Here is a 19592-nt window from a genome sequence, read left to right on the forward strand (position 1 = left end):
GCTAGGGATGATGGGAATTGTTGTCCAAAAACCGCTGGAGACCCAAGTTTGGGATACCCTGTTCTAGTGAATGTCACAGATAATTAAAGCTTGTGACAGCAGCCATTTTGTGTTTAGTTGTGAAACTAACTACACAATTTTGGCTGGTGGGAGAGAGTTCTATTAATCAGTCTCATTTACAAAATGTACAGCAGCAAAAATATGCTAGCTGATATATATAAAATATCTAGAAAAGAGAACTGATTTGTCTGACAGCATTCCTGATGCTAACTGAGGAATCCACCCCTTTGTTGCTTGTGTGATCTGTAAATCTCCAGTTAGGAATAGTCAGTGTCAGTGCAAATGAAAACTGAGTAACTTCAGCAAGTTTCTTAGTCATGATACGCTAATGCAAAGAAACAAACAAACAAAAAATGATCAAGTAACAAGAGAAACCTCTCTTCACTCCAACAGTACACAAACTTAGGATCTTTCATGCATCTAATTGTTCTAAAAATGATCAAGGGTTTGGAGTCTCTTCATTCTTAGGAAAGACCAAAGTGTATTTCAATATTGAGACTCACAGAACATCCACCATCATCTGAGAAATTTCACAAACCTAAACAAATTTATCTTCATCACATAGTTGTGAACCGTAAGAAGAAAACACCCCTTTAGCAGATAGAGGAGCAATGACTTGCCTAAGCTCACATAGTTTTGTCACAGGAATTATGTTCAGATCTTCCAAGACATCATACTATTTTAGCCAAAATGAGTTTTCTAAGTTTGACCTTGCTACGTAGCGAGTGCTGTTGCAGACAGCACAGCCAAACCTATGAAGGTGGACAAACTGGACAGGACAACGTTCTGGGATTTTAAAATAGGCTACAACTTTATTGATTCCAGATGTAGGTTAGATTTGGCTTAGGCATTGGGTGTACAATATATCCCTCTCAGCCCCCCTGTTGGAATGCTGATGCCTTGGCTTTTGGATGGAGACTTCGGGTACCCTGTTATCACATTGTTCTGAGGTGGGGATGGTACACAACTTCAGCTCCTTACCTGATGTTAAACTAAAAGGATTCCACCCAATGCCTTATCTGCCAAAGCTGTGACTTTTCCTATGAGGAAGGCAAACCCCTCAAACAGGGCCAATCTGTTTGCACTCAAATTCCTTCCCAGCTCTGAAAATGGCAACCGTTATAGAACCACAACAAAGCCAATAAACACAGTATCTAGGAAGGAAAAAGTTAGCATACAAAACCCACAGCATTTCTGAATAGAGTAGGAAGGGAGGGATGTTCTTTGTCCAACTGCGGTCCTTGGGGTCAGCCACAGCCAGCCTTTACAGGCGTACCAGAGTGAAGCCTGCTCCACCTCAGTCCGTTGTCAAGCCACGCACACTCAGCCTGGCCAGATTGGCCACCATTCAAATAAACAGATGGCGGAAAATCTCGCCAATCCAACGGCTGGCCTGGGAATTCCCCAACTGCTGGCCTCCTAGCCTTGCTCCCCTGGGATTAGAGCCCACCACAATGGGCTGCAACAGCCACCTACCCCATGACTGGGCAAGCAGCCATTCCCACCTATTCTGAATCATTGTTTTCAACTTCTTAGTTAATTGAGTTGTTTTTTTATCAGTTTTTATTATAAGGATCAGATGTTCTAGAACGGTTACTGGCAAAGGATGAGCAAGAGCGGATGGACAGGTTCCTGTGTTCTGCTCACAGAGAAAAGATGGGTTCAAAAGTGATGTGTTGCTCTCCCTTCTTGTTACTGTTCAAAAGCTGCCACCTAGCAACAGGTCCATCACGCAGACAGTGGGATAAGCACCCTCAATATTCCCAGCATGCTTAAGTCTAATTAGCGTATGAGAGGTTTAACACCACAGAGAAAGCTGTTCTGACAGGCTTAGCTATGTCACTTCACCTTACTTTGGGTAATCAAGCTTACTATCTTTTTTTAAAAAATGATATTTATTGAAAGTTTAAGATTACAGAAAAAAGTAAGAAAGAGAAAAAAGAAGTTAAACAATACAAATCAGTATATATATATATATATATATATGCAGGTTTTGGTGTCTTCGGGTGTCTTCCCGTGTAAGAGTTGGGGTGTCTAGGCGACGTTTCGACGAGGTCTCACTCGTCATCTTCAGGCTGGTGCTTTCGGCTTCTTGTTACTGGAACAGAGCAGGATCTCAGTGTTTGAGTTCCTATAAATACTGTTGAGGGGGTGTGGTGTATAGCCTCCAACGTTCTGGGCAGAGAGGAAGTTCCCAGGTTAGTGTGCCTTTTCTTCTTTTGTTCTTTAATTACTTGAGGGATATCTTGAGTGATTTCTTGAGTGATATTCTGAGTACCACTTAGGTGGGTCATTAAGTGTGGATTAGTTGCTAAAGCTTTTGTGTCTTGACCTCTTGAGCTTGTGAAGAGTTTTTCTGAGAAGATGGCTGTACTGCACTTAGTTGTGCTCTGGCTTGGCTTCGTGTATAGGGGCGAGCTGTGGTTTTGTGCCCTGTGCCAGCCAGATCTGTGTAGGGATTGCAGGGGGGTGCAGCATCCGGAGGTGCCACTATGGTTTGGCTACTGGATGGTGTCTGTAATTTATCTGTGGAGAGGGTCTGGGTTTGGGTCTGGTGTGGTTGAAACACCCCCCAAAAACCAAGACACAGAAGAAAACAATGGCATGGCCCTCCTTCCTTATATCAAGGGCACTACAGATAAAATTAGCAAAATCCTCCATAAACACAATATCAAAACAGCCTTTTGCACCAACCAAAAAATAGCCAATATCCTCAGAAACCCCAAAGATAAAATCCAGTTGGAAAACCAAGGGGTCTATGAAATACCCTGCAAAGTCTGCCCAGCCACGTACATTGGACAAACAAACAGACGAATAAATGCACGTATCGCAGAACACAAGAATGCCGTCAAAAAAGAAGAAAAAACTTCCTCTCTTTTCCAACACATGAAAGAAACAGGACACGAAATTAATTTTGCAGATTCCAAATTGCTCTTTAACATGGAACATCACCACAAGAGAATAATCATGGAAGCCATCGAGATAGAGAAACACCCTCACAACATGAACAAGCGTGACGACACGTCCCGCCTGCCAGACATCTGGAAATTAGCCCTCCCCACAAAAACCGACACCAGAACCAGAGGCACACAGAACGCCATCACCAATCAACCACACCAGACCCAAACCCAGACCCTCTCCACAGATAAATTACAGACACCATCCAGTAGCCAAACCATAGTGGCACCTCCGGATGCTGCACCCCCCTGCAATCCCTACACAGATCTGGCTGGCACAGGGCACAAAACCACAGCTCGCCCCTATACACGAAGCCAAGCCAGAGCACAACTAAGTGCAGTACAGCCATCTTCTCAGAAAAACTCTTCACAAGCTCAAGAGGTCAAGACACAAAAGCTTTAGCAACTAATCCACACTTAATGACCCACCTAAGTGGTACTCAGAATATCACTCAAGAAATCACTCAAGATATCCCTCAAGTAATTAAGGAACAAAAGAAGAAAAGGCACACTAACCTGGGAACCTCCTCTCTGCCCAGAACGTTGGAGGCTATACACCACACCCCCTCAACAGTATTTATAGGAACTCAAACACTGAGATCCTGCTCTGTTCCAGTAACAAGAAGCCGAAAGCACCAGCCTGAAGATGACGAGTGAGACCTCGTCGAAACGTCGCCTAGACACCCCAACTCTTACACGGGAAGACACCCGAAGACACCAAAACCTGCATTCCTGTACCCGTGAAAATCTACGAAAGCAAATATATATATATATATATATATATATATATATATATAAACAAAGCACACAATACATCAAAGCAAAAATAAAAACAGAAACAATTAAAAACCCATCCAATATTTCCATATCTTTATCTTTCATTAACTTGTTTCATCGACCTCCTCACACCTCCCTTTTTTGTATTCTAGTTATTAATTATTTCAGCAAATCCTTTCCATCTTTCACTATTTTCTGTCATTTTATTGTCTTAATTTATTTTAACCTTATCTTACCGTAAAAAACCCTGAAACTTATTTGTACATAACTCCTTATAACATTTCTACTAAAGCCATATAGTTTCATTCCAACATTTTTCTAACACTCATTAATTTTACAGTATTCCTCTAAATAAATTTTTAAACTTTCTTCCAATCTTCATCCACCATCTCTTCCCCCTGGTCTCGGGTTCTGTCAGTCCTTTCTATCCATTCCATATAGTCCATTGACCTGGTGACCTTCTGTCCGAGGCTCTTAACTCTCTTCCATGTCCCTTCTGCAGATCTTCTTCATATTTATACCTGCACTTTACTTTGTCTTCTGCTGATCTTGTTCTTAATTTCCTTCCTTTAGCACTGAGGAGTAGATCTCGGGGAGACGCCAACCTAACAATGTCTTTATCCCTTCTCGACAGGTCAGCCCATTCTCCATAGTCAGAACTAAAATCGAAAGAATATTTCAGAGCATGTTTCAAAATTCCTCCACAGTTGAAGGCCCCCACCACTCCAATCTCCCCCTGGCCCAAAACCAGGTCCCAAAAGCCAGAACGTCCCTGCATAAGGGGATCTATCCAGCTTTCCTTCTCCAACCCAAGCGGGACTCCATCTCTCCAAATCTGGCTTTCTCCAGATTCGGTCATCAAAAACAACAGCTTATGTTCATACAAGGCTGAGGCTCTCTCCACTTGTATTACTTGAGGTTCGACAACAACCTCCTCCTTTATCTTCTCCACAGCTTGCCATGTCAAAACAGATTCCTGGGTCGGTTCCTGAGTAGTTTCTGTATAAGTATTCACTTTTTGTCCCAAATCAGTCATTTTTTGTCCAAAATTGTCAATTTTAGTAATCATCACATCCGTCTTCTCATGAAGCTGTTCCAATAAGGCACTTGTCTTGCAAAAAGCAATCACTAAGGCTTCTTCTGTCCACATTCTTGTCCAAGGTCAATGTCTAATTCTCACGGTCTTTAATCTCTGCAGCTGGAGAATTCCCGAGCTCCACTCCTGCAACAGTTTCAAAAGCTTCCTCTAGGGGAAACAATTTCTATTTGTATCCGTCCTTTTACAAGCAGGTCCAGCAACAAAGTTGTTTTCGATTTTCAGATATTTTGCTCCTTTTAAGCGCAAAAGGAAACATTGGAGTCAATATGTTTCTCTTATTTGACTATCTGTCAACATACGTTTTATTCACAGTCAATGAACTTTCCCAAAACGTCGCTTCCTGGCAGCCCATTCCCAGGTTCAAAACGGTGGTAATTTATCTTTCTTCACTCTCTCTCCTGCAGGCTTAAACAATCTAAAATTTCCCCCCTCTTCTCCTGCTTCCAAGGGGGGTTTAGTAATTTTAGCCGATGGAGGTTTAATCCTTTACAAAAGACTTTCCAGACTTTAGCTTGCAATGACTTTGCTTCAATCTATTTACAAAAGTGGAAGGCGGACTTCCTGTTTGGAACCTTCCCGCTTCGGTGCCAAATTAAGATGTTTAATAATCCAGTTTTCCGTTCTACTCACGGGTAGTTGTTTAGAGTCCAATTGTCCACAGGAAAAAGTCAGCGCTCTCCAGCAACAGCAATGCGGCTTCACTCCGTGAAAAGAGCAGTTGATTTGAAGCACCGCGCCACTCACCCCACGTCACTCCGGATCCCCGAAACCGGGTTTCCCCACGACTAGGGGAGGCACAAAAGGTGCCAGCCGAATCCCACGTCCACAGGCTTCTCCCGCCTGTGGTTTTTAATGGGTCTCCGCCTCGCCGTGGCGGTCCAGACCCTGATTTCCACGAAGCGGATTCCTCCCGATCAGAGGAAATCCGCCATTGCCGGAGGCACTAACCCAGAAGTCTCCAAGCTTATTATCATAACCCCAGTCTACCTGAGAAGCTCAGTGTGTGAAGAGGTTTGAGTTGGTTGCTCCAGCTCAACCGCGTGGCTCTCATCAGCCACTCTTAAATTCCTATGTGGAACTTTCACCACTTTATAACTAAGGTGGGTTTTACAGCCTGTGCAGCTTTTCTGACTGATGTGTGGAAAAGCAAATGAATCTGACCTTTGAAGAGTTTGTAAGTAAACTATTTTTAACTTCAAAAGAAAAAAAAAGATCAGAAGTTCTAGAACCCAACATTTGCATTTAATTAAGTGTGTATTTAAGGTGCTTCAAGCTTATACATGAAAACATAAATTGTGAATAGGACAAGGATGTGTTTGCTATTATGTTTATCATACACAAATACTCGCCATGGAGCTACGACTGACTTTAGTTCCCTGTTGAGTGCATCCTACCCTAAATGTTAATTATATATATCATTATATATTGGTATCAAACTGCCTGTTAAACTTTGAGTATGTTAAGTGTGCGTTTTTCAGATTTACCTCCCCAGCAACAATAAAAACTGGAAACTTCCACTTCAAAGATACAATACAATAGAATGGATTCTGGATTCTGGGTGGAAATCTATGATAGCATGGCGATGGTTTGCCTCTTTCCCTTGAGCATGGCAGCTAGTGTGGAGAGGGAAGTAGGGTGAATAAAGTCAGTTTCTCTTTTTCTTTTTGGCAAGCAGATATAGCCATCTTGCTTGCTAAGCTTTTCTGCTAACATATATGTTTGCAAATTTGTACTTGTCACCTAGAAAGATGGTGGTGATAACATAGCACCTGCAAACCTTACAGAGGGCCAGAGTTTCACACCTAAACTAAAGTTCACTCTGAGCAGTTCAGGATGTGGTATTGGAGCTGCTTTTGAGTTGAAAAGAGGTATAACAAACATCTGCTTGAATCTATTCATTTCATATGCAACCATTTCCTTACACGTCCATCCAGAGTCAATTATGGTTTGTTAACTTAGATACATCCAAACAAATGGCTGTTTTAATTCAAACATTTTAAGTATAATATTTAAGGCTCAAAATACTATTGATTTGTAAGTTTTGATACTGATTTCTTATCAGTATTTTACCTATATAGCTATCACTTGTTACACACCAGAACTAAAGCCATTAATTAAACTGAATAATTCAATGGCTACGTGCCAGACCCCACCCCCAGCTGCAGCTCTGCATAGTTGACACAGTGCACCCACACCATTTGAATGGCAATGTTCATCAACATTGGAGGGGGGGGGCCTTGAATATTTTATGGGGGGGGGTGAAGGAACCTTTGCTCCCAGGAGTTGGCTCCAAAGGAAGGGAAAGAGGGAGGGTACTCTTCAAAAGCACCACTGAAAGCTGAAATTCACTATGCATTCTTCTAACAGTTCCTTCACACTGGCAGGATATCTTTTAGGATTTCTAGCCTTTTCAAGCATAAAAACAAACAATCCACAGTCTGAGTTCTGATCTTCTCTTTCTTCTGATCTTATAGGCATTGTTAAGTGTCTGTTGTTTTGTGATGCAACAGTAAAAGTAATTCAAATGGCAAAGGACACTTCTACAAAAGTCTGATGAAGACAGACATCAAAATCGGACACCCAGACATTCTATTTACGGGGAGGGTACCTAATTTCTGGTGCCTGTCCCTAGCAAATCTGTATCTTTATTCCTGTTCTGCCTTTGGGAGAAAATTTGAAGATGCCCTGTTTTTAAAAAAGTGTGCGTGCGCGCGCGCGCGCGCGCACGCGCACACACACACACACACACACACGTGCCTGCATGCACAAGTTTCCCTATTTTGATCCCTTCACAAGACCTAGTCCATAAAACATTAAAAGCAATCCAAATATGTTTAAAAATCAAAATCAAAGATAAAAGATAAACACACAATCAAACTAAAAGCAGAAAAAGGAACCAAAAGAGCAGAGTTAAATAACAGTTCTATAAACACTTACCTGGGAGAAAGAACCGTTGAACTCAATGGGTCTTACTTCTGAGTAGATATGAATTGATGTCATTGTAAAACAGCCGCAGAATTAAAAGCTTGCTGACAAAGATAAATCCTCAGCTGGTGCAGATTATGCTTTGATTTGCAGGCAATTGAAGTACAACTGCATCCACTGCAACATTAAACATTTTAGCAAACTTGTGTAAGTTTTTAAGGGAACAATACTGTTTCAGTTAGTAACATGTGTTTCTGAAGCCATACAGCACAAGCTATTGCAGCATAAATGGCAACAGTGAAGTTTTTAATGTCTGATGCTTTATTATGTGTTTATATTTTGCTGGAAATCACCCAGAGTGGCTGGGGCAACCCAGTCAGATGGGCGGCATATAAATAATAAAAGTATTATTATTATTATTATTATTATTATTATTATTATTATTATTAATGCTCAAGCAATTGCCCTCAGTTTGAGAATGGGGATGGTATATGTACACAATTAAGATGTTAAACATTTGTCTAGTTCCAATGGTCTAGTAATCTGGAGGGCATTTCACTCTAGCCTTTTTGTTAGTTCTGAATAAAATTTACATCTGGCAGTCAGCCTTTTCCAGACCAGTAGAAACGAATTCATTTGTTAACTGAAGGTATTTGCATGAACTTCTGGGTTCCCCCTCAGTGTCCATAAATCAAATTTAAAAGTTACACTGATTAGACTGTACGTCATATTACAAAAATCACTCCTTTCTCTATATATTGGTAAATATTGCTTTGTCAGAAGTAAAACATTCCAGACTAAAAGGCATTTTTAGGCCCTTGTTGCACATTCCATAGGAGTGGGAGCGATTTGTGCACCCTCCTCCCCCCACCTGGAGTTTCATGCGAAGGGGGAGGGATGCCTCTCCCCCTCCCACGGGACTTGGAAAAAAGGGAGAGAGGAGGCTTATTTGTACTTTGTCTTTAAAATATAACGTCAAAAGAAGTCGGAAGGTAGTTCCATCTAGGCTTCCTCTCTTGCCACTTCTCTCGAGTGATGACCTTGGACTTGAATGCACTTTCTAAGATTCTTTATCTTTCAGAGTTTAAGCAGTACAAAGCATTGTTTTCCTTACTTCAGTTTATAAGCCAATTTGTTCTTGGTGAATTCAATTTTGTGCTTTCCTGTTTCAGGGTGATTATCTAGCATAAATGGAAATATTATTTCTGCTGCATACATCCCCTGCCCTGCTCCCTCCAAAATTAAGAATGAATGAGAAAGAATGTTTCTTCCTTACCAAGAAACATTAGCAAGAACTACAAAAGCTTGTAACACAAATAGCTTCCTGAGTGCAAGGCTGCAGACGCTTACCTTCTGAGAGGCAGGTGCCAATGATGGGCAGGTCCAGAGGGCAAAGCAATGACTGTAAACTCACATTTCATGCAGCCCTCTCTGTCCTCCATCCAGGCAGGTAGGAGGCATTGTCAGAGTTCAGGGACACATTCCAGCCAGGCAGAAACACTCAGGATATGAAGCAGGCTTAAATGGGAGGTGTGATCAGGGGAGAAGGCTGAGGGTCTCATCCAGCCCACAGTCCTCCACCCATGCTTTAGATGGGAGATAACAGATCTCCGTATCTGATTTCATATGACTTCAGGTTACTGGCAGGTGAGTGTGGCTTGCCCAAAATGGTCTCCTGGACCAAGTTCAGAGGTCTGGCAGGCCTAATTAGTCTCGTAGCCTGGAGGCTCTCCGCCACTGGCATAGAGACAATGACATGCTTCCCTTCCCTTTCATAAGGACATAGACACCCCTCAAAGCTGCCACACCAATGTCATAACTGATAGTTGTACAGATGCAATGCAACAATGTCTGATGTTGCACTTCATCAACCGCATCTTGTCCCTGTCTCCATTTTGTTTTGCAAAACCATTAGAAACATAAGGATGTTCTGATATTATCCCATAGCCCTGCTTTTAAAAAGAGTATAGTCATAAGAGTCTCCCCAAGCCCCTGTGACGTGTCTTGTAATCTTTCCCTCATTGTTATTTTGATGCAAAGGAAAAAATTATTTGTGGCTACAGGTAAATGTATTTAAACCACCCTGTGTTGGCCTTTGTGGGTACTACACACTTCTGTAACATTTCGTTGCTGTATATTCATGGTGTGGGTGAATGACTGGTAGGGTAGTGATGAAGTGAGGTAGAGAAAAGGGAAATGAGCAAAGGTTAGAGGGTGGAATAACTTTTGTAGGTGTTTTCCTACTCTATTTTTGTAACTGCAAGGTGCCCTGGCAACACTGATTTAACCTGAAGCCTCTCTTCTTCCCACAGTGGGTAAACCTCACAAGTGTAACTACTGCGGACGGAGTTACAAGCAACGCAGCTCTCTGGAAGAGCACAAGGAACGCTGTCACAACTACCTTCAGAATGTCAGTATAGAGGCTGCTGGGCAAGTCATGAGTCACCATGGTGAGTGGAAGCCTCAGTCCTGAGTACTTTTGACAGCACTCCCTTTCATAGAATCATAGAATCATAGAGTTGGAAGAGATCACAAGGGCCATTGAGTCCAACCCCCTGCCAAGCAGGAAACTTTCCCCCCTTTTTGTGCTATTCCTAGCAATCCACAAAAGTGAAAGAATTGGAAACATGTACTTAAATAGACCCACAATGATCCAAACATTTAATATAAACTCAAGCCTAAAAAAAATAGTGTAACAAAGACTTGTTGTGAATTATGTTTATTGTTAATTTAGTGCAGTAAGTAGCTAAGAAAAGGAAAGCTAGCTGCAATGGGGGGGGGAATACCCCAACAAGGTCAAAGGGGAGGATATAAATGAATTTATCCTGGTCAAGCTACTAGCCATAGGCACACATAATCTCTGAGGAAGCACATGGAGCTGCTCCATGTAATTTAAGTGAAATGTCTGGGCAGCCAATGCAGACAGAAACTCTGTACATGACAGTGCACACGAAGCCAGATCAGGACAACTGCAAATTGATAAAAAGAATGGGACATTTTGAGGCATGTAACAAGTCATTCATGTGTCTTCAGATGTTAAACTACACAACAGTTAATCTTGCTTTTTGGATCCATTACATCAGTGTCATCTTAGTAAATGTTGCCCCACCAAAACTTTTAATACTGTGGGCACTGCCTGCTGTGCCAGTTCAGAACATAAAGCATAATAGGAGGCTGACAATTTATAGGCAGCTACTGTAAAAGCACCCATGAAATACTGCACACGAGTCATCTGGATAGTGATGAACTGGCCTGGGCTGCTGATGGAAGTCTGTCCCATGGAATGCTATGAGCAGGGGTGAGGGGTTGGACCTTTGCTGTAAGTTTGTACCCTGTGCTAATAATGCGTTAGACCTGATCACTCTGATGGTTTGGGCATCTTTCTTTTGGAATTCCTGTGTATCTGAACTCCTTTGAGCCCTCTGGCTCTGCAGGACATTTCTGAAGACTAAAATCAATGAGCCATGAACAGAAAATCTACTGTACCCACTAACTCCATTCAGACATAATACAAAACTGTGGCTTTGCAATAGGGAATGCACACAAGGGATCACATGCTCTCTCTTCCCTGCTTCTGTGCGAGTTCCTTTCCTCCTTGACCTGCTGACTGTCTTCTGCTAAGTATGGTTTGCTGTTATGTCCAAAACCGCAAACTGTGATTAGCATTTTGTGATTAGCGAACCATGGTTGAAAACACATGTGAAATTAGGGTTTCAAGTTGTGGCTTGGAGGCAAGGTTCTAATATTCTTCCAATATGGGCATCATGGCAAGTAAAGGGAAAGGTACCTTTGTACCCCTGCCCGTACGGGCTAGTCGTGTCCGACTCTGGGGTTGCGCGCCCATCTCGCTTAAGAGGCCGGGGGCCAGCGCTGTCCGAAGACACTTCCGGGTCACGTGGCCAGCGTGACAAGCTGCATCTGGCGAGCCAGCGCAACACATGGAAACGCTGTTTACCTTCCCACTAGTAAGCGATCCCTATTTATCTACTTGCACCCGGGGGTGCTTTCGAACTGCTAGGTTGGCAGGCACTGGGACCGAGCAATGGGAGCGCACCCCACCACAGAGATTCGAACCGCCGACCATGCAATCGGCAAGTTCTAGACGCTGAGGTTTTACAGCGCCACCTGCGTCCTGCATCATGGCAAACTAGTCAGCAAAAAGAAAGACCCCAACAAACCCAAGTGAAGGAGACATGCAAGAGGGAAGAGAGTGGGAAGCGCAGGTGCCCATTACAAATGCTCCCAATTGCCAAACCATGGTTTAATGCTAAGTGTGAATTGAGCCACAGTAGCCAAAGCTTTGGGGCAACAGTAGCCAGTCCATCAATTCCACTTCAATGAATAGGATTTAAGCTGTGCTGTGCTGTGCTGTGCTGTGCTGTGCGCAACTTTGAATCAGGCAACACAAGAATGGGAAAAAGTCACCCCTTCACAACAACTTTTTCTCTAGAACTATGAAGAGAACAGGAACCATAAGTCTGTCAGGAACTGTGGCAATCACAGTTAAATGAAATCAAGTAGGCTTTAGTGCTATTTCAGTTTTGATTAATAAGCTTGTTGTGCTGCCCATTGAGATTTCTGGAGCCAGCATTCACAACCCACCATCACTGCTGCACTGGATTCTGGGGGCCCTCTGAATGTTTGTGGAAAGTCTGATTTTGTTCTTCGTTTTTGTCTAAAAAGAGTTGCTGTGACTCTTAGCACTGCTGGAAATCACACATCTGCCCTGAAAGACCTTCTCTCTAGTCTTTGATGTGTGAGAGATGGTTGTACCTGGAGGATAGCTTTTCAGAGACTCAGAGGTTATATAATAACGGTAATTTCCTGCAGTACACAGTCATGTTTCCTCTCCTGCTATGGTTTCTAGTCAAACTGCTTTATTTATGGAGGCTTGTAATGATTCAGTCTATGATTCCCCTGGAAAGCCCCCAAAGCAGGAAAATCTGGAAGTATATTTATGTATGTTTCTGGTCCAGCTTTCGTGTGCTGCTATTGGACAGTGCCCATGAAACTTCTCCACCTCTCCAGCCTCAGAGCAGTTTATTAATTATTTTCAAGGGTTAATTTTAGGTTTTTGTAGCATTCAAAAGGATTAGTTCTTATTTGAAGAAGCCCTCATGTCAGTCACACACACCACCCCCTTTTAATGCATTTACCAGGGGAAATGTGCTCAAGAGACATACTTGTGCTTTGTGCCATTGTGTTGGTACATCAGTCAATGCACTCTGGCCCCAGAAATTATTGGCTGGCATGCCTAACTTAAATCTTGAATTTAAAGTCTTGTTTCAATATTCTATGACTGCAGTTACACCTGGGCAGGGGAAGAAATAGAGTAGCAGTGAACCTCTGTGTCCCACATTATGAAGAGGGCTGCTCAGAGCACTACAGACTCAGTCGCTATCATTGTGGTTTTCTTTGGTTGTGTTTTATTATCTTGTTGTGCTATGTACTAGCATCCTCAAACATATGTGCATTACACATTGCTCGATTGCATGTCCATTGTAAAAATGAGCATTGTAAAAAATGTTGATTTAAATTAAAAACCTATGCTGAAAACCTCTGCACTCTTACTTCATTGGGAATAAGACCTGTTGAACATAGTGGGCCTTATTTTTAAGAATGCATAGGCACAGGCTGCACAAATTCATAACAATTGCTTAGAAACTTTGAGTTGGTTTTGACTCCACACCATCAGAGGGAAACAAGGATGACCCCACACCATCAGAGGGAAACAAGGATGCAGACTTTAATCATCTGCATGTCTCAGTCATATTGAAAGTAAATATGAGTTCTGGTTTTTATTGTTGTTATTTGAGCTTTCCAACCTTCCATTTATTTCTCTACTGGCAGTTGGACTCCTGTGGCAAATGCACGATCTTTGTGTGTCTCAGCAAGAGCATGCTGTGCAATTAAAAAAAAGAAAGTTTACAAAATAAATGAGGTTCTAACATTTGGCTTTCCTTGGCAGCCAACCTACAAATAGATAAACGGAATGGATTGTCAGTTGGACAGTTTCCATGAGCCAGATATTTCCCTCCCACCCCCAGGAATCTTTTACCAGAAAGAGGAAGAGAAAGAACACACTCTTTTGTGGGTTCTCCTGCCCCTTTTATTTTTTATTTTAAATTTCCAGCATAAAGCTGTGATCACGTCAGTGAAATCAGTGTAAGATGTGATCTACCTGTATTCATAAGCAAAAGGTACTTCTAAAGTTTAATGTGGAAGATCAAATCTCTCCCCCCTCTAATATCAGACATGGGTTGGACCAGTTACAGGTGTTCAGTGGTCTTAATAGTTTCTGGGTTTCATAGCTAGGCCTGGCTCAAATTAAGTAATGTTTATAGCTCTCTTCTGAATTCCTGCTCTTTTGTCAGTTTCCCCTTTTAATTGTGGGAGTTGGGGGGTTCATGAAAAGCCATTAGTAGGCAATGAATAATAGGAACAAATCAAAAGTAGTATTCCCTGCAAATCCTTCTCCACAGCCAGTCCCAAGCCAATGTCAGACCCAGTTCAAGAAGAAGTGTCACCAATGCAGAGAGCTTGTTGTGCTACAACTGAGCCTTCATGGCAGAATCTCCCTCTCTCTTGCTGCTCCTTTCTCCAGCTCCACATGGTGAAAATTTACAAAGGTCCTCAGAAGAGAAAATAGTCCAAACAAGATGTTACTGTACTTGGATAACCTGATTAGCAACTACATCTGGGGCATTAAAAATTAAATACCATGGGTAGTCGGGTGGAAATGACGGGTTTTAGCAAAACTGCAGCATGCAGGGAGGGGAGGTTCATTCTTCCCTCCCCAGCTCTGATCCCAATGAAAACTGCACATGTACACGCAGCCTAGTATTTCATTTTTGAAAACCCCAGATGTGGCAAAGTGTGTTGTTACCTTTTCCCAGGTGGTACTGAAAACGGGAATGAAAGAGGGAATAGGGTGTTGGGGAGGGAGGCAAAGTGGACATTTTTAATGGCTGGATAAGCTGAGGAAATAATATGCATACTTAGTTTTAGCAGTCTCAATAGGAAATAGGGGTTTTGATGAGACATTTGAAGGATGAGAGGGAGAGGCAACGTCACACAGGTGTATTTGGAGGAGAGAAGCTCCAGTCCTGAGAAGAGCAACAAAGGAGGAAGTATAGAGTCTTCTGCAGGAGTGGGAGGTTTCTGGTAGGCTAAAGGTCTGCTTTCACCTGGAGAAGACTAGCTTTGCCGGTCTAGAGGTGAACAGAAAAGGAAGGAACACAGAGAAAAGGTTGGGGGCTTCTCTCAGACACAATCTTCACTAGATAAGAAAGCTCCTGGATGACATATAAATTAGAGTGATTTATCAGAGTGTTTTCCTGGAAACCTGTTTTTCTTCTGTGCCAAGTTGTTGTGAGAAGTGCAAACAGAACAAAAGCAATGGGTGGGGGGTGGGCATATAGCAGCATAGCTTTATACCAACTTCATAAACACTTACAAAAAAAAAGTTCCCAAGTCATTCAAGCCTAAGTGTTCCTATTTTACTTCCATAGCCTCTGGAATTTAGGAGGACTGAAATGGCTTAAACAGTTGAGCTGCTTTTCTGCCTAAGGGAGAAAAAAATTCAGTGCCGTTGCTTCACCCTTCAGCTGTATAGATAAATATCGTAACTATTTATTTATAAAGTATTTGCCTTACTATGAGTATCTGATCAGAGGCAGGACATCTAAAGAGGACTGATTTGGGGGAGCTGCAAGTTGCATGGCTAAACTCCTGGATTTTCAAAATGTGTGTCCCACTAAGCTGAATGCAGCCCAGCCCTGTTTGGCAGCTCTTCAGGGGCTTCCTAAGCCACCTGTGCTTATTGCAGGCCTAGAGCTGCAGAAACTTGCAAACATCTGGCAAGCCACAAAATGTGGCTGGTGACATGCGCAGCTTGATGGGTTACGTATTGTGCAGGGATATCTTATATTCTGTTGGAAGTAACAGAGCAATATGAAACTGAAAATAGTTCAGATGATTTTAGGGAGCCAGTAAATGGATAAAACTTTTTCTCCAAGGTAGTATTGTCATTGTAAAGGGGACTGTTTTGTTGTTCTGGTGGTGGTGACTTCATTTGGAAGAATTATTAGCCAAATACATGGGGAAAGACGAATGAATTCTGCATTTTCAATTGTAGTCTTTAGCTTTGTTCCTCTAGTCATTTTTGCTAGTTTCATACTTTGAACTATCTTGTCTGGATCTTATAGAATAGTCAGTATGAAAGTGTTGCAATAATCCGCATTTAGTGCAGCCCTATGTCCTATGTTCAGTCTGAATTCACTAAGTCAGGAGGACAGAATTGTGGTGGTGGTAAGACCCACTTCCAACCTACACACAATTCAGGAAACTGTCAAAACAGACCCTATGCCAGGACAAATCGTGAGACATACAGGTTTTGTTCTGACTGTCAGCTTTCTAGTGTCTGCACATGACTCAGAGGTGAGGTTGGCCACTGTGATATTGTTCTTCGCTCTTGTGCATTACACCAAACATATTAACTTTCTAAAATGGGTGCCCCTTTAGTAAAGTCCTGAGAACCTAAATGTGAATGGTGTGCTTATCTCAGTAGTTCCGTGGTGTGCCCCCTCCCCCTGCCATTTTGTGGGATTCTTGAAGAGCTGCTGCCATGTTGTCTTGGTAGCCAGTTTGCTAACAGCCCCTTGCTTCAGAAGACGGGGCTCACTATGCCAGGATAAAGGAATGCTGTATGCAGCAGGCAAAGAGGAATTTTCTTCAAGGGTCCTGGTTCAGGGAGTGACCCTTGGTGTCAGAAAGGCTGGTAGAAATGTACAAATGCCCCTATTTTCATCTCTGTAATGCAGGATAGGCTGTTTTGCTTTGCAAAGAAATATACTTCTCAAAGTTCCTGACATAATCATTTTTTCAGGAAATATGAGTATGTAATTCTGATGGCCTTACGGTCAGCATATCCAGCCTGAGAGAGCATGTGCAGAAGGAGGATCGATGAATATCTTCGTATATACAGCTGCACACAAGGGATCTCTCCTGGCAATTGGGAACTTGCTTGTCTAGGTTTCCATCATGAAGAGGGAGTCAGTGTACAGTTGAACATATGTCTACTCCATGCATGCAATTTACAGAATGCGCATAGATGGGGAGAGATCCAGCCAATGTGATCGTGTCCCTCTCACTCCTGCATCCATTCACTCACCCTGGATATGTTGTGAGAGCAGGGCTGTAAACCTGGGACATTTTTCTTCTTCCTTCTTTTCTGTGTGAAGAAAAGGTGACATACCTTCACTCACTCACTCACTCACTCTTTCTTCCTTGGCCTACCCCCACCTACTGTATCCAGTCCCTCTCCCACTATGCCTTTGTTTAGATTACTCCATCTAGGCTTCATATTTTTCACCTTTCCAGGCCCTTCAATACTCAGGCAGTCTAGGGTTGTCAGCTCCACTCACTACTGGGTAGAGGAACCATAGAACCATTTTGGAGCTGTGCTGCATGCTGGTGGACATGGAACCATTTTATAAATAAGCAATAGCAAACAGACAGAAATATTTTTATTGGCTTTGTTTCAGATAATAAATACAAAAGTATTTTAAAATGGCAGTTTCTCATTGTGTGTGATTAACCTTAAGCATCATTTCTTTGATTCATGAGCAGAATTAATAAATTGGGGGGATTCCGGAAAACATGTGGCATGTTATTTATGTAGTGCATAAACATGGTGTCAGTCTGATGTTGCTGGACTTCATCACCCACAATCCTTGACCGCCACATGCTGGAGTTCAGGAACGTTTGGAGTGCACACCATGTTGACTACTCCTAATGTAGTGGCTTGTAGAGGCAATTCACATATCCATAGCTTTTAACCTAGCTCACCAATCCCAGATCTCCTTTCCCCAATAGTGGAGTTGTTTCTTCATGCTCCACAGCCACCTTCAGTTGCAAAGAGCCCTTGCCCAGAAGGTTATTAGAACCAAAGGCCAAGAGCATCATTAAACGACTCCCCAAACTTTCTAGTGCTTTTATGGGCACGCATTGACTAATTATAGTTTGCAAACCTCAAAAATGTTGACCACTTTTATTTACTTAATTTCTCCTGGAAGTGTAGGTAGCTCTATCTGATTTGGCTTTTTGGTTTTATGTAGTATCTACTATGGAAGATGGTAAGGAGCAAGATCCTGGGATGGACAACAATGTTACTCTGGTGCCTTTTGAAAGACCTGCTGTTATAGAGAAGCTGACAAGCAACATGGGAAAGCGTAAAAGCTCCACCCCACAGAAGTTTGTGGGTAAGCGTCAGATGAGCATGTTGTTGTTTGTAGCAAAAAAAGGGGGTAGTTCATTGTTATATCCTAAACTCTTAAATGTTCTAATGCAGGGATGGCACAATCAGAATGAGACATACCGGGGGGGGGGGGAGCTGAGGACTAGAGAAGTGCATAGGCCATGGGGCCAGAGCCATGCAGTATGACCTGCAGTATAGAACCCAGCAACTGCTGAAAGCCAAAGATTCATTCATATATATATCTGGGGACAAAAACATATACCAGATTGCTTAAGAGCTCCACAGAGGACATTTGCTTACTCTGTGATAGCAGTTTCTTAAAGGCAAAATTTTAAAAACCCATATTCCATTTCTAGTAGTGTTTCCCTAACAGTGTTATGTGGTACAACACTGTTCTGATACACACTGTTAAAAGAGTGCTGTTTCTTTAGTTCTGTCTGAAATACAACTGGCCTCTTCTTAGTGTAGAATGACATTTTCTCATATATTTCCAGAACTATCAGCGATATCGGATAGGCTGCTCAATCAATTGCACACACGCACACATTTTGTTTCTGTTATTAAAAAGACCTAGAAAGGTGGGTGCAGGAGAATCTTCGAGTTTCTAGGGACACAATCGATGGCCAGGAGTGGCCGGCACAGTGGGCCAGAGCTGCCACTAGCCTCCAGACAGCCATGTCATTGCTGCTTACCACAGTGGTTTGGGGGCAGGGCAGCTGACCTCCCCACTGTTCCACCCTTGGGAGGCAACACCACACCAGCTACTCCTCTGGATGACTGACATGGCTGGCCTTTGTATATGGTCACATGAAAGGATATAAGATGTTAGGGAATAGGTAAAAAACCCAGCTGGATGGACTGAGTGGGATAGATAGTGGGGAAAGACTAGGAGTGCAGGGCCATTGCTAGGAGGCAGCCCACTGGTCCCTCCCCCCCCCCATTTTGTTTTGTTTTACTTTTTAAGAAGAAGCTACTTTGCTTTACAGGCCTAGTCACCCACCATCTTACTTTGTTCAGAGAGCTGAACTTACATCTATATATGCAAGTTAGCATATATGATTTTTATAAAAATTGTTGTTGTGCCTGTGCCCTGATTCTCTTAAGCTCCTGGGGGGAATATATTAGTTGCACTTCAAGTAAATGTTGGGAAAATCCCACACTTAACAGTTTTTGCATGAAGCCTCATTGCACTCTCTGAATAAATAGAGGTATAAAAGAATTTCCCCCACTAGATGTTCACAGCCCCAGTTCTCTAGCTGTATGGATTCAGAGGAGACGGGAGTCCATTCCACAGGACAATTGGTAATAGAAGGCCTTGTGAGCCGTGGGAGGAGAATTTTCAACTAGAAAAGGCTGTGAGGTGAACTTCACGTGTATCCCTCTCTCTTACGTGTCTTTAAAGATTTGTTCTGTTGACTGAGTCACGTGGTGGTTTGAACTCTAGTCTTGCATTTATGTAGTCATTTTGCCTACCCTGTCATGGGGTGCTTATGCTGTCCTGGCATGTGAGCCATAG

General features: G+C 42.6%; 1 protein-coding gene across 8 annotated transcripts in view; it reads left to right on the forward strand.

The window, feature by feature from the left end:
• Positions 1-19592, forward strand: part of IKZF2 (IKAROS family zinc finger 2) — a 113752-nt gene that overhangs the window by 77739 nt on the left and 16421 nt on the right. For 5 of the 8 annotated variants that reach the window (XM_083473858.1, XM_083473864.1, XM_083473859.1 and 2 more), the window contains 2 exons: positions 10131-10268; positions 17937-18080. In XM_083473858.1, the coding sequence (XP_083329984.1) occupies positions 10131-10268; positions 17937-18080 (282 nt within the window). The remainder of the gene's footprint in view (positions 1-10130; positions 10269-17936; positions 18081-19592) is intronic. The other 3 variants (XM_083473862.1, XM_083473863.1, XM_083473861.1) reach the window with 1 other exon arrangement.

The sequence above is a fragment of the Podarcis liolepis genome (assembly GCF_965112155.1).
Source record: "Podarcis liolepis genome assembly, chromosome: 1".
Taxonomy (NCBI): Eukaryota; Metazoa; Chordata; class Lepidosauria; order Squamata; family Lacertidae; genus Podarcis; species Podarcis liolepis.